At 38.5% G+C, this 12,399-nt stretch overlaps 1 protein-coding gene and 1 non-coding gene across 3 annotated transcripts; both read left to right on the forward strand.

The window, feature by feature from the left end:
* Window positions 1-1,449: 1,449 nt before the first annotated feature.
* Window positions 1,450-6,953, forward strand: LOC144659901 (uncharacterized). 2 transcript variants are annotated; one of them, XM_078520420.1, is made up of 2 exons: window positions 1,450-1,800; window positions 6,600-6,953. In XM_078520420.1, the coding sequence occupies exons 1-2, from the start codon at window positions 1,513-1,515 to the stop codon at window positions 6,936-6,938; spliced, it is 627 nt and encodes a 208-aa protein (XP_078376546.1). In that variant the 5' UTR covers window positions 1,450-1,512; the 3' UTR covers window positions 6,939-6,953. The 2 variants fall into 2 exon arrangements, with proteins under 2 accessions (XP_078376546.1, XP_078376548.1); XM_078520422.1 differs by lacking the exon at window positions 1,450-1,800 and adding an exon at window positions 2,782-2,961.
* A 2,431-nt stretch (window positions 6,954-9,384) lies between these two features.
* Window positions 9,385-9,457, forward strand: Trnan-guu (transfer RNA asparagine (anticodon GUU)). The gene has a single exon. It is a non-coding gene; the product is annotated as a tRNA-Asn (tRNA).
* The last annotated feature ends 2,942 nt before the right edge of the window (window positions 9,458-12,399 follow it).

The raw sequence follows: 12,399 nt of genomic DNA on the forward strand, positions 1-12,399 counted from the left end.
GGCAAACAACAGATTTATACACAACTTTATGAACGAAAAGGCGCGGAAGAAATTTTTCTGGTCCAATACATCGAAAATATTGGACCAGCAACAGAGCGTTCTGTTGAGCGTTGTGCTCAACGGTTTTGAATACACTTTGCAACTGATAAACGGAATATTTCGAAACATCCCTTAAAACATATGTAAGATCTAAACACCTTTCAAGGAACAACTTTTTTATGATTACTGCACCATAAAGTGCTACACAGCACCGATTTATTATTTATCATTTTAACCCTTTGCTGTTCGGGCGTTCTATGCAAATTTGCTGATTATAATGTTGTCCTACGTCTTTACTCTCTTTTACAGAAACAATGAAATTTCATCTGCTGTTTACATCAGTTTTGATTAACTCTGTTTTGATGATTTACATTGTAAGTAACCAAACAGACTTGGCTTCCACATTTCCTCAAATATTATCAAGGACTGCTTCTCTTAAATCTGGTAAGTAACCATGACAACGATAAATATAGTATCCTTTGTTTGTGTGGTTTTGCGCCAGTTTTCTAAGCTTTATGATTGGTTGAAAATACTCATCAAACCTCATCTAACCAATGAGAACGTAAACATGCTGTTAGTTTTGCCAGCAAAAGATGTAGCAAATAAGGCGCCAAGCAAAATCGTGAACTGATTTTCCCACGCTTGTCACAAAATAATTTCATTGCGAGCTCTGACAGCTTAGCCATTCAGCTTGCACTAATATAATTCTATTAATTTCATGTTTTACTGTATATATTATATATATTTTTTAGTTTTTTATGTCCTTTTTATACTTAACAATTAGTGTATACTAAAACAGTGCACGCGCGCTGATTGGCTGATCAAACATGGGATATCCTTTGCTATTTACGTCTGAGCAACTCGCGGCCGGGGGGGGGGGGGGAGGTGAGGGGGACCAGCAGGGTCTTTGCCGCTCCCATACCTTTTACTTCCTAGTTCCTGCCTCTTCTTTAGTAGTTTTCACGCCTTGGTGCTTTAATTTTTCTATTGCAAAAGGTTATTCAATGTTGCAAATTTGTTCCCTACTTCTCCTGGTTTCCTCCTCCTTCTCGGGAAACCCACCTCACACACTTCCTTCAACCGATAGAGCACCCGCATACCTGCCTTCCCCACCCCACCTCTTATATCGCTGGTCTCTTCTGTTCTAGGAGCTTTGTAGCAATTTGAAAATTCAGAGCAAAGGGGGTTGGGGGGGGGGGGGGGGGGGGGCTGTGCTTTCAATTTCGTAAGCCAATATTAATCAGCATGAACTAATGTATTTAAGGCATTTTAACGATCCACATTTCCGAAGGAAAAAATAACACTTCTGAAACTGGGGTCATATTGGTAAAGTTAAGTATCAAGGTTATGAAGGAAAAGTTCAAAAAAGGTCAGTCAAAACTACCAAACTGCTTTATTTTTTCAGAGGATTCGCCTTTTCTTTCTCCCACGGATAGTCTTTTTAAATTGTATGATGGAGTGGAGACATTTGTGATGTTTATTGGATATCCACGTAGTAGTCACAGCTTAGTAGGCGCCATATTAGATGCACACCCAGAAATTATCATCCCACACGAGTACGATCTGATAGCAAAATGGAAGGCACTTAGTCCTAAAAAGCTGCGAAAATATGTTTTATTTTACGAACTTCACCAGCTTTCCATGACACAAGCTATGTTTGAAATACGTGCTAGTGCTAATAATACACGGCTGACTGGAGAGTTCACTTACACCTACAACGTGCCTGAGTTATGGCAGGGAGGATATCAAAAGAAAATAAAGGTAGGCTGGTCCTTTGTGGAAGTAAACAGTCAACTCCCACTATAACGGACACCTTTGGGACCACAATTTGGTGTCCGTCATAGAGAAAGTCCGTAGCAGCGAGAGTTATTTTCAATAATTCTTATTCGTCGGGGCTTTTTCGCCAGGACCCCTAACAACTGGGTGTCCGTAATATCGAGGTGTCCGCAAAGCGGGAGTTGACTGTGGTGGTCTAGTGGCATTGCAATTGGTAACAATGGCACAATGTTTCACTGTTTGGTCAACCAAGGCAAGTCAAGAGACGTCTTGGTGTTTACCTCAATACTGCGCACAGGTACATTAAAATCTGTTTTTTTTACAACTAAATTGCACTTGCTAGTAAACTTTTGAGTCCGTTTGGCCACCAGCACATGTTACGGAACATTTTTCGGTAAAAAGGTAGATTTTGAAACAACACAATCTTCTGTTATCGTAAAGCTAGTTGTAAAGGTGTTTTGCACCTGCTCTTAGAACAAAGCCTTCGATTAAGAAATGAGCTCTAGGTTTTAAGGGCGTTAAGAGTAATATCCTCAGATCCTAAGAATTTTCTCTATTTGCCTAGCTTACGTTAGTCAAACTGAGTTGTCAAACACTATTGGCTACAACTCGTTTATGACAATTGTCCCTTTAAATTATGTTTGCGTTCTGTCTGTAAGCGAGTGACTCAAGATCACCATTAAACGCCATGTTCCTTGATGATGCTTTGGCTCACTATAGAGTTAAATCCCCCGCACAACCCTCTGTTACACACAAGAAGTTCGTACAGTAACCCGTATTTCAAAATTTGTGATCACTTGCCTCTCCGTTTGGCCAAAGCATAAGGGGATACCCAAGGGCTTACTTAGCCACAAGTAACTCTTAGAGGCGCTATTAGATAACTTATAATGGTCATTTAAATAAGTTACACTTGTTGATTGTTCTTGTATTAAAATCTATTTTTGCAAGGTTATAGGCGATAAGAAAGGAGGAGGGACAACAATGGCATTAGCTGGGAACCAAATCAGCGTTCTAAAAGAAATCATTCAAGTCATCAAAGTACCAATGAAATTTATACACATCACCAGGAACCCCTTTGATAACATATCAACCATGATGCTTCGCGCTACAAATTCACGTGACGCTGTGAGAAAAGAAGGAGCAAAAGTAAGGGGGAGGCGTTTTTTTATTTTTTATTTTTTTTTATTTTTTATTTTTAATTATAAATTGACACTTGACATTTGACGTTATTACATTACAATATAATAAATACGTTACAAAAACTTTTACAAATGCTACGTTACGTTATTACGTTACAATATAATAAATACGTTACAAAAATTGTTACAAATGTTACGTTATTACGTTACAATATAATAAATACGTTACAAAAATTTTTACAAATATTCTTATTCTACATGTGAAAAGAAAAAATAAATAAATAAATTATAATATGTGGAGAAAAAAAGAGAGGGATGAGGCAGACGTGACGTGCTCAGATTGTACAATTATACACAAAGTGTAGTCCATTTTGATGTATATTTCATGAGCGTGTTGTTTCTCATAGCGATTTCTTTTTCGCTTTGAATTTTATCATTGAGGAGGATGTAGAAAGCCTCGAAGGACAGAGGGTGATTGGCTTGTTTAGCTTGAAAGATGAAAAATTTCGCTATCAAAAGATAATGGTTAAAGGTACAAGTAGAAGAAGATTCAGGTTTGTAACCATACAAGATATCGCTTGAAGTTACGGTTACGCCATTCGCTCTTTTGTTGTTCCACCAGTCAATAACCTTTAGCCAAAATTGCTTTACTCTAGGGCATTCAAAAAACATATGTGTTAAAGTTTCACGAGTAGACTCACAATAATTACACATTGGATCTGGCTTAATTTTCATTTTATGAAATATATCGTTTGTGGAGAGTATATTGTTTATTACCTTATATTGAAAGCATCTCAAACTATTTTCTACTGTTATTTTGAAAGGCAACTTGTAAGTGGAAGTTGGATTTCGATGCATATTTATGAGATTAAATTCTACGTTTGGCGGGGTGAAAGCATCATTGGCAAGCACAAAGCGGGTTCTTTTAGCGGTGGCATTTGCAATGGAGAGATTATTCTTAGTGGTGTTAATGTTTTGAGGAGTGATGGAACGCTTTTGAAAGGAAACCTTCCAAGACTTAGGGATTGCGGCTATAACGCCATTATATGTCAAAAAATTCGTTCAGAGATCATATTTGTCTAACAAGCTTTTAAAGGTTAGAAACTTATTATTGTCATCAAGGAGGTCACGGATTGCTGTGACACCCTTTTCGTGCCAAGATGCATAATAAATTGGTCTTCCATCTATCTTAATAAAACGGTTGTTCCAGAGTATTTCGCTTGTATATTCTTCTGCGTTAGATGGAGCCTTTGAGTGCAGATCTTGCCAAACAGTTAGCACGGCTTTGTAGAAAGCCGGTACTTCAGTCAAATCTAAATCTTCTATGTTATAATTGGACTCTAAAAGCAAAATGCTGCCATATTTGCGGAGAGCTGAGATAAATTGCGCACACCAATTGCTATCTTTACTTTCATATATCCGTTTCACCCAAGCAGCTTTAAGTGCTTTGTCCACCATGGAGAAGTCGACCATTTGCAGACCGCCTTTATCAAAAGGACCTATCAAAGTGCTCCGTTTTATTTTGTCTGGCTTAAAGTTCCAGACAAATCGAAAACACGCGTTGTTTACCTGTTTATCAAAATTTGGTAGCATAACTAGCACAGAGGTGTTATACACCAACTTTGAAATGCCTAGAGTTTTGACAATGTTGATCCTGCCTACAAGAGTCAAATTTCTTGTGGTCCAATAATTTAGAGAGGATTTTAACTTAGTAAGTTTGTCTTCAAAATTTATTTTTTCGCTGACGCTGGAGTCGTACGCGAAAGCTACTCCGAGGGCGATTTCGTAATCTTTTGGCCACGATATCCCGAATAGAGTTTTCTTGCCGATGTTACCTTTTGAAACGCCGAGTCACATGCCTTCAGTTTTTGACAAGTTAATTTTGAGGCCTGAAGAATTTTCAAACTCTTTCAATAGAACAAAGAGATGGTGCGCGAAGGTTTCATCCCGTACCAAAGCAGTTATGTCATCGGCATATAAACTTAATTTGACTTCTTTATTGCCAATACAAAGACCCCGTTGTTTTCTCTTATACTTTGAGCAAGGAACTCTATGGCAAGAACAAAAAGGAGGCCCGACAGGGGGCATCCCTGTCTAACACCTCTTTGAAGAGAAAAGAAACTCGTAGTGTAGCCGTTATTGATGACACAGCTGCTGATGTTAGAGTAGAAGGTCCGAATCCACCTTTGAAACATGGGTCCGAAATTCATCACTTCGAGAGATTTGAAAAGGAAACTCCACTCAAGAGAGTCAAAAGCTTTCTCAAAGTCTATGAATAAAAGGAAACCCGGAAGGTTGTCCTTTTCGTAACTATCGATTACATCTGAAATTAATCGTATATTTTCTCCAATAAACCTGTTTTTTATATAGCCAGGTTGATCTCTATTGATAAGTACGGGTAAAACTTTCTCTAATCGTTTAGCAATGCATTTTGTTGCGATCTTGTAATTAGTGTTAAGCAGAGAAATTGGCCGCCAATTTTTGAGGTATAGAGGGTCTTTTTTCTTTTTGGGTATCAGTGAAATGACGCCGCGTCTCTGCGTGATAGTAAGTTCTCCATTTTCGAAACTTTCGTTGAGACCATCTAGAAATGGAATCTTTATGTCGTCCCAAAACCGTTAATTAAACTCTGCCGTTAAACCGTCCGTGCCAGGTGACTTGCTTTTGGCTAATGATCGAATTACCGACCAGCATTCTTCGGCTGTTATCAGGCCTTCGCATACATCTTGTTGTTCTTTATTTAAACGTGGGATGCTTTAATTTTTACCTTGGAAAAGAAGTCCAGTGGAGTCTCATTGCAGTCTGTTTCTGTTGGTATTTTTGAGCTGTACAGAGTCGAATAAAAATTCTCCATTTCCTGCAATATTTCTTGAGGCTCTTCAATCGTAACCGCTTGCTCGGTCTTAAGTTTTTCTATTTGTTTCTTGTTGAATGAGCGTTTTTCTAAGTTGAAGGGGGAGGCGTTGATGTCTTTCACATCAGTTAGATCATTATACTCGTTTCAGTAGTTAATAAGCAATAACTGCGGCTATAAAATTCTAGTTTATGTTTGGTTTTCTACACGACATTTTGTTATGTTGTTTGCGGGCGATTATACGAATCGCTTACGTCACTCGCTTGCCAACTTTTCCTTAAGGTGGTGGCAAACAAGGACACAATGTTACAGACACGTGCGCGCAACATTTGCTGCAGACACAAAATTTGTGTCCGAGACACAAAATGTTTTTGATTTAGTTCAGAAACGTTTTGTGTCGGCAACAAATGTTTCCCTGTTTCCTATTCCAAGAAAACAACATGAGCAGCTATGTCTCCGCCCACAATTTGTCGTCGTTTGCCAGCCACCGTTTTTTATCAAGCCCCTTTCGGCGAATTTAAAGACGCCACAATGGAAGACGTCAAATTTTTAGACGTTTGTACATGTTACACGATGTACTTTTGTAGTAACATTCACACTTTTGAATATTCATTTCATACTTATCTGCAAGTTGTTAACTATGACGTCATTATCTCAGGACTTACGATCCTTGGCGTAGCCGCTATGCATATGAAACTTCTGTTAGTCTACTTTAATAGTCGTTTTTAACATAAGTTGCATAATAAATATTTATGATTTAATCGTTTGTTTGCTTGTATCCTTTCCAAAAGAAAAACAAAACAACAGAACTGGACAAGGCCATTAAGGAATACTTCCAACTCGCATCCTCCAACCAACGCATCAGAGAACGGTATGGAGATGCAGTTCTCGATATTCCAGGACACGAAACAGTGCTAAGACCCAGGAAAACGCTGCAAAGATTGTGTGACCATTTGGGAGTCACGTGTTCTGAGGATTACTTTGAAAAGTGCAGCAAGATTTTGTATGGAACTCCCTCAGTCACCAGAAACAAAGTAGTATGGACCAAGGAGCACAAAGAGCGGGTCACAAAAATGATGAAGAATTACCCTTTTCTACAAGGATATTCATTTGATGAGTACCCTAGCTAGTGCTCCAGCTAATGCTTTCGACCAATATGAAAAGGATATTAACGATATGGGAAAACCTCATTTGCATTTACTTTCAACACACTTAAAGGGACTGTGTCACGGCTAAGTTAATCTTATGTTATTAAATTTTGCCAAATATTCGCTAGGAAACTAAATGTTTGCAAAGAAATTAATTCTTTGATAAAAATGACAAAACCATAGCTTCCTTGCAGCTAAATGTGTCTTCCGGGCGTCATAAATTAAAGTTACAAGCAGACAAGATTAACTTTGAAAACTGTTCCGCCGGACCATATTTTAAAAGCCCACATCGCAATCCGTTTCAATCTTCGACACTTTTGGCCATCCGTACGTTCTTTTGCATTTTGTGTGTTATTTGAATATTCCTTCACTGTTTTAAGAGGTTATTTTATACATTTAAACAAATTTGATGGTCATTTCCTATGCCTAAGTTTGGCTAAAATCCGTGACACGGTCCCTTTAATTAATATACACGACTACAAAAACTAGTTTCGTCAGAAGACCTCGTCAGTTGGTAGCCATATGCTGTTAAGAATTTTAAATTTCAGACAAAACGCAAAAATCTAATTGATCTTAAAGATGATTTCTAGTCTGTACTGCGCAGTCTCCGTCTGCAATGTTTATGTGAGTCTCACACGAAAGAATGTTTACTACTTACCTTTTTCTTCATTATTAGCACCATTATTAGCATTATTTTTGCAAACAAAAATAACAAATTGAAGAACCTCGATGCTATTCCAAATCGACAATTTAGCTGATCGAGCATTCCTAAACGAAACGACCCACAATGGCGGACTAAAAAGCTTCACGTACGCTTTTACCGAAGTGTAACGGATCAACGAACAGAAAACGAAAAAAAAAAAAAACAAGCTCCGACACTGCACAGTACGGACTGGAAAACAGCTTTAAAGTTGGATGAATCTCATCTTAAAACGATTTTAAAGAAATTACGTCACAGACATGCAATCCACCTTAATATCCATCAGTCCGGGGTAGCCATTCTTGGTTATTTTTTGTTTTTGTTTTTCCTCGATCCGTTTACTACTGCAATTTAATAAGTTTACCACTACAGATACCCAACCAGCAGGCATTTAAACGGCTGTGGATTTTTAAGACAGGCCAGGCCTGAAAATAATATGAAAAATAGCATGGCCTGATATAGGGTTAGGAGCTTAAGGAGCACCATCGGATTTGCATAGCTGAAAGAACTGCATAAACATTGGTTCCCCTTACGAAAGGACAATGAAGGACAATGAAAAAGGTTCTCGTAGTTACATCAAAGTATTTACTCAACCTTATATTTCTTTTGTACGCTACTGTTTCATAAAAAATCACGTTCGTCATGAAAACGCATCATGTTCTGTTATTGTCGTGATTAACACTCAAACTTGGTTTTTTAAGTTACTTTAGTAAAGCTATGCCTAGACTGTCGGAATCATTTTTTAGGCTCAAATAAACCGCCCTTTCTCATTAAGTACTGCGTGTCTCTAAAGAATTTACGAGTTAACCAATCACAACTTAGAGCTATAGCCAGTTTCAAAATTGTTGGGACACTCTCCGGAAATTGTATTTTTTTCTTCAAAAAAAAACATGACCTCTTTAGAAAAAAATAAGCAGAAAATGTTATTCCGAATCCCGCCCACTTCCTGTCAAAAATTGGTGCTTAAAGGTTTGAATGTTATCCTGAAATTGTATGACATCCTTAACCAAGAGTGTCACATGATCAACTGTTTTTAACACTGGTTGTAATGTGTACAAATTTTATACATTTTTGCGAACGGAACTACTGGCTCTCTTCATGGCCTGGTAAAGTTTCTTAGGCATTAATTTTTTTACAAGCATGAAAATATGCCAATATTTGGCAGAGTTGAACATCGGTCAAAGACAAAACTGACGCTGAAAAGTAGATTAAACAGAAACCCTGACATAAAAGTTACAAAACTGCAATCCAAATTCACACTGTCCTGGATTAGTTTAATCGTGCTTTTAGCAGCTGTTTAGTTTGCATTGGAGCTAAAAAAATAAGAAGTCTACTTAGCTTAGGGAGAAGACCTGTTTTCTCTATCTTAACAGATATTTTCTTTCTCAGACCCTCACGTTGTTAATAATCAAGTTGGCCTAAAAATTTGTTAGTCTGTTCAAACCATCAGTTCTATTCATTTTTAATTATTAATTTGTTTGAGAGTCTTTATGAGCCCAACTTTTAACTCTTTTGTAAAATGTTCATGAATGTTTTTTCTTTCTCTTTTATCATTCAACCAGGCCATGAAAAGAACTAACTGAAGATCGTGTGGAAAAATCAGTAAGACTTATTTTTTTCGCAAAATAGGCAGATGTGAAATTTGCCTATTTCAAAAATAGCTCAAAATCCGCCTTACAGTTTTTGTTACAAATCCCAAGCTGAATTGCTGAATTGCTGGGAACCGCCGCCTGGTTAGCTCAGTTGGTAGAGCGCCGGACTGTTATGCGGGAGGTCGTGGGTTCGAACCCCAGACCGGACCAACACTCAGGGTCTTAAAATAACTGAGGAGAATGTGCTGCCTTTGTAATTACATCTGCAAATGGTTAGACATTCTAGTCTTCTCGGAAAAGGACGATAAACCGTAGGTCCCGTCTCCTGTACCTTCAGTCTTATAACAGGGGACGTTAAAAAACCCACACACTATTCGAAAAGAGTAGGGCACGAAGCTCCCGGTGTTGTGGTCTGGTGTACAGCGCATTTGAACATATACACATGAAAAATGCGCTATATAAATTCATTATCATTATCATTATCATTATCTTGCTGCAAGTCAAACAAGATACGTAAAACACTTCCACGTCATCCGGTGAGAAGTACTAGTCCCAGCCAGGACTGTACCGGTCTTTCACTCTATTTACGATGGTGTAAGCGTCCTGGTCTCCAAAATCAGAGTGGGAATTGGTGTTACTGTTGGAAATGTATATGTCCCATCCTGGGCCAAATGTTGGGCCATTACTTACACCTCTGTAGATTGCCTCATGTGCTTTTTTCACCATGCTCTTAAGGAGGCTCAAAACCGTTTTCAGTACTTTCCAGCTCTCATACTTTGATGGGTCAGTGCTACAAACATTTATCAGTACAACAAAAATGGTATCAAACGAATACCCAATCATTGCTGAACAAGTTGAAGTCATTTTTATGACGTCACTGGTTACCATAGCAACGGTAAAACTTGTTAAAACACCCTTAATTTTCTCTTTAAGCACTTATAACTCAAAAACGAGTCCGGTGACCCCCATTTTTTATTATTGAATAATGATCAGCATGTTAAGATACAACATTTTTCAATGTAAACAAATTCTCTGGAGCGGTTTCAGAGCCACCTTAAATTATCAAAAATTTAAGGGGGCTCTGAAACCGCTCCAGAGAAACTTTTATAACATTGACCATTTTATGTCATTGAAGTAAACAGGTACATTCTTAGGTGTTTGTATTCGTGGTTTGTGCCACTCCTGAGCTTTTTCGGTTCAAGTCTTGTTGGGTGGAATTTCCTCAAAACCACTCTCAATAAAGTCAAGAATTGTGTAAAGCACAGCCCCTACATGCTTGCAAAAACCATTTGCTCCAGCTTTACAGTTACAGTGTGCGCCATCAACTTTAGCCGTTTTCTTGAGAAGTCTCACTTTCGTTCTGTAAGATTTATTTCTTGTCATGGAGGCTTTTACTTTGGTCTCAAAAAAGCAAAATTCCGTGTGAGAACTTGAATTGTACCTGACATCTTGGACATGGTTAGCTTTAAACAGAGCATATCCATCCCTTTTACATTTGAAAGATCCTCGCCTTTTTTCCCCGTCTTTTGAACCGCCAGATAGATAAGAGAATATATAACAATGCTGAAACTCCGGTAAATTGTCGAGCTTTAAGGAGCAGCCCTCTTTTGGCCATTCAACACGACAGTTCAGCTGATATTGACTTACACTTGGATTTTGGTTTTCTTTTTCGGCTCGTAACCTTCGGTAATGAATCCCTCCATCAGGATCTATAACTTTTTCATCCAGTCCTGACTTAATGTAATCTTTAACTCTGTCAAGAAAAAAAGGCTATTAAAACGAGTCACTGAGAGCTTTCTAGAAAAAAGAAACAAAACAACTTGCGTTAATACTTGCAGTTTAGTTTGCCTACCGTTCAAGAAGTTGCACGCGATTCCCGCCGACAGATCCACCTCTACATTTCAGCCAACGTTTAAGCTCCCATTTTGAAGGTTTTCAGGTTTTCTGTTTTGCAGGGAAGCTCCTGGAATATCATTCTCTGTTAAAATTATGCGAAAAAGCTCTAATTTGCTCGCTTCGGGTAGAGCATTTTCCTCATTTGCCGGAACATTTGCCGCCATCGCCGCCATTATGATTCAAATGCACCCGTGTTGACTACAACTACCCGAATGCTTTGCGTGCGTGACGTCATCATGCAAATGAGCTATTGGGGGAAAAACCATATTTGGCAGCCCTTTTGAAAACGCGCGCGCACAGATGACGAGTTCAAATACGCGATCGTGTACTAAAGCAGGATCACCGGAATAAATTTAAAAAGCCCAGCTTTGCAGTCAGTGTCGGCTAAAAGCTAACGGCCAAAACAAAAATCACTATCTGTCAACTATTCCTAGTATTTTGTAGCTGTTTATTGAATTGGTTTTGGATGCAATTGAGCACAGTTTTTTTCTTGCATTTATTCGCGCGCTCGGTCGCGTAGTTGAATTCGTCATTTGAGCGAGCCAGTTTTAGCCTAGCGCGCGCGTCCCAAGCAAGTGACGCCACACTCCTCGCTTCTGATTTGTTCGTTCTGAGCATGCGCATGCAAGTTATCCTGGACTCTCTCTTCGCGCGCCTGGGTTCAACCCCTATAAAGGGCGCGTGGAAGAGAGAGTTCAGGGACTGGACTACAAATATAAAAGCATTCCAAGCGCTGATAAACTGCGATGACTGAAATCGTGGCCACGACAACATGGATCTTTCAAAAGGCACACAAATAACGAAAACGTCGCCGAAGAAAAAAATTTAATGTGCAATACATTGACGTAGCCTGCACGCGCGTTATAAATTTTTGTACATTTCTTTGCTGCCGCCTGCAAAACAACAACGAAAAACAACCGAGTTAACCATGAGGCCTTAAGTTTTTATTTGGAGTTTCAAGAACGCTTTCTTACCTCTTAAGAAATGTAGCTGCTTTCAGCTTCCTAAATGCCTAAATGCCTAAATTCTCCGCCGAAGGAACTTAGCCTGAGTGTAAAATGGCGGTGTTTTCCATAATTTCCGGAAAAGAGTTTAAAGTGTATATGACATGAAAAATATTTTCTGCTAATTTGAAAGGCCTTTCGAAATACAGAAGAATTACGTTTTTCTTTTCGAAATATCTTTTTTCGTTTCAGAGATATTGACGTTTTTGTATTATGCAAATTAGATCAGTGATGACGTCACAAGATTTGAC

This window comes from Oculina patagonica, chromosome 7 (assembly GCF_052425735.1).
Source record: "Oculina patagonica isolate OP01 chromosome 7, crgOcupat, whole genome shotgun sequence".
Classification (NCBI taxonomy): domain Eukaryota; kingdom Metazoa; phylum Cnidaria; class Anthozoa; order Scleractinia; family Oculinidae; genus Oculina; species Oculina patagonica.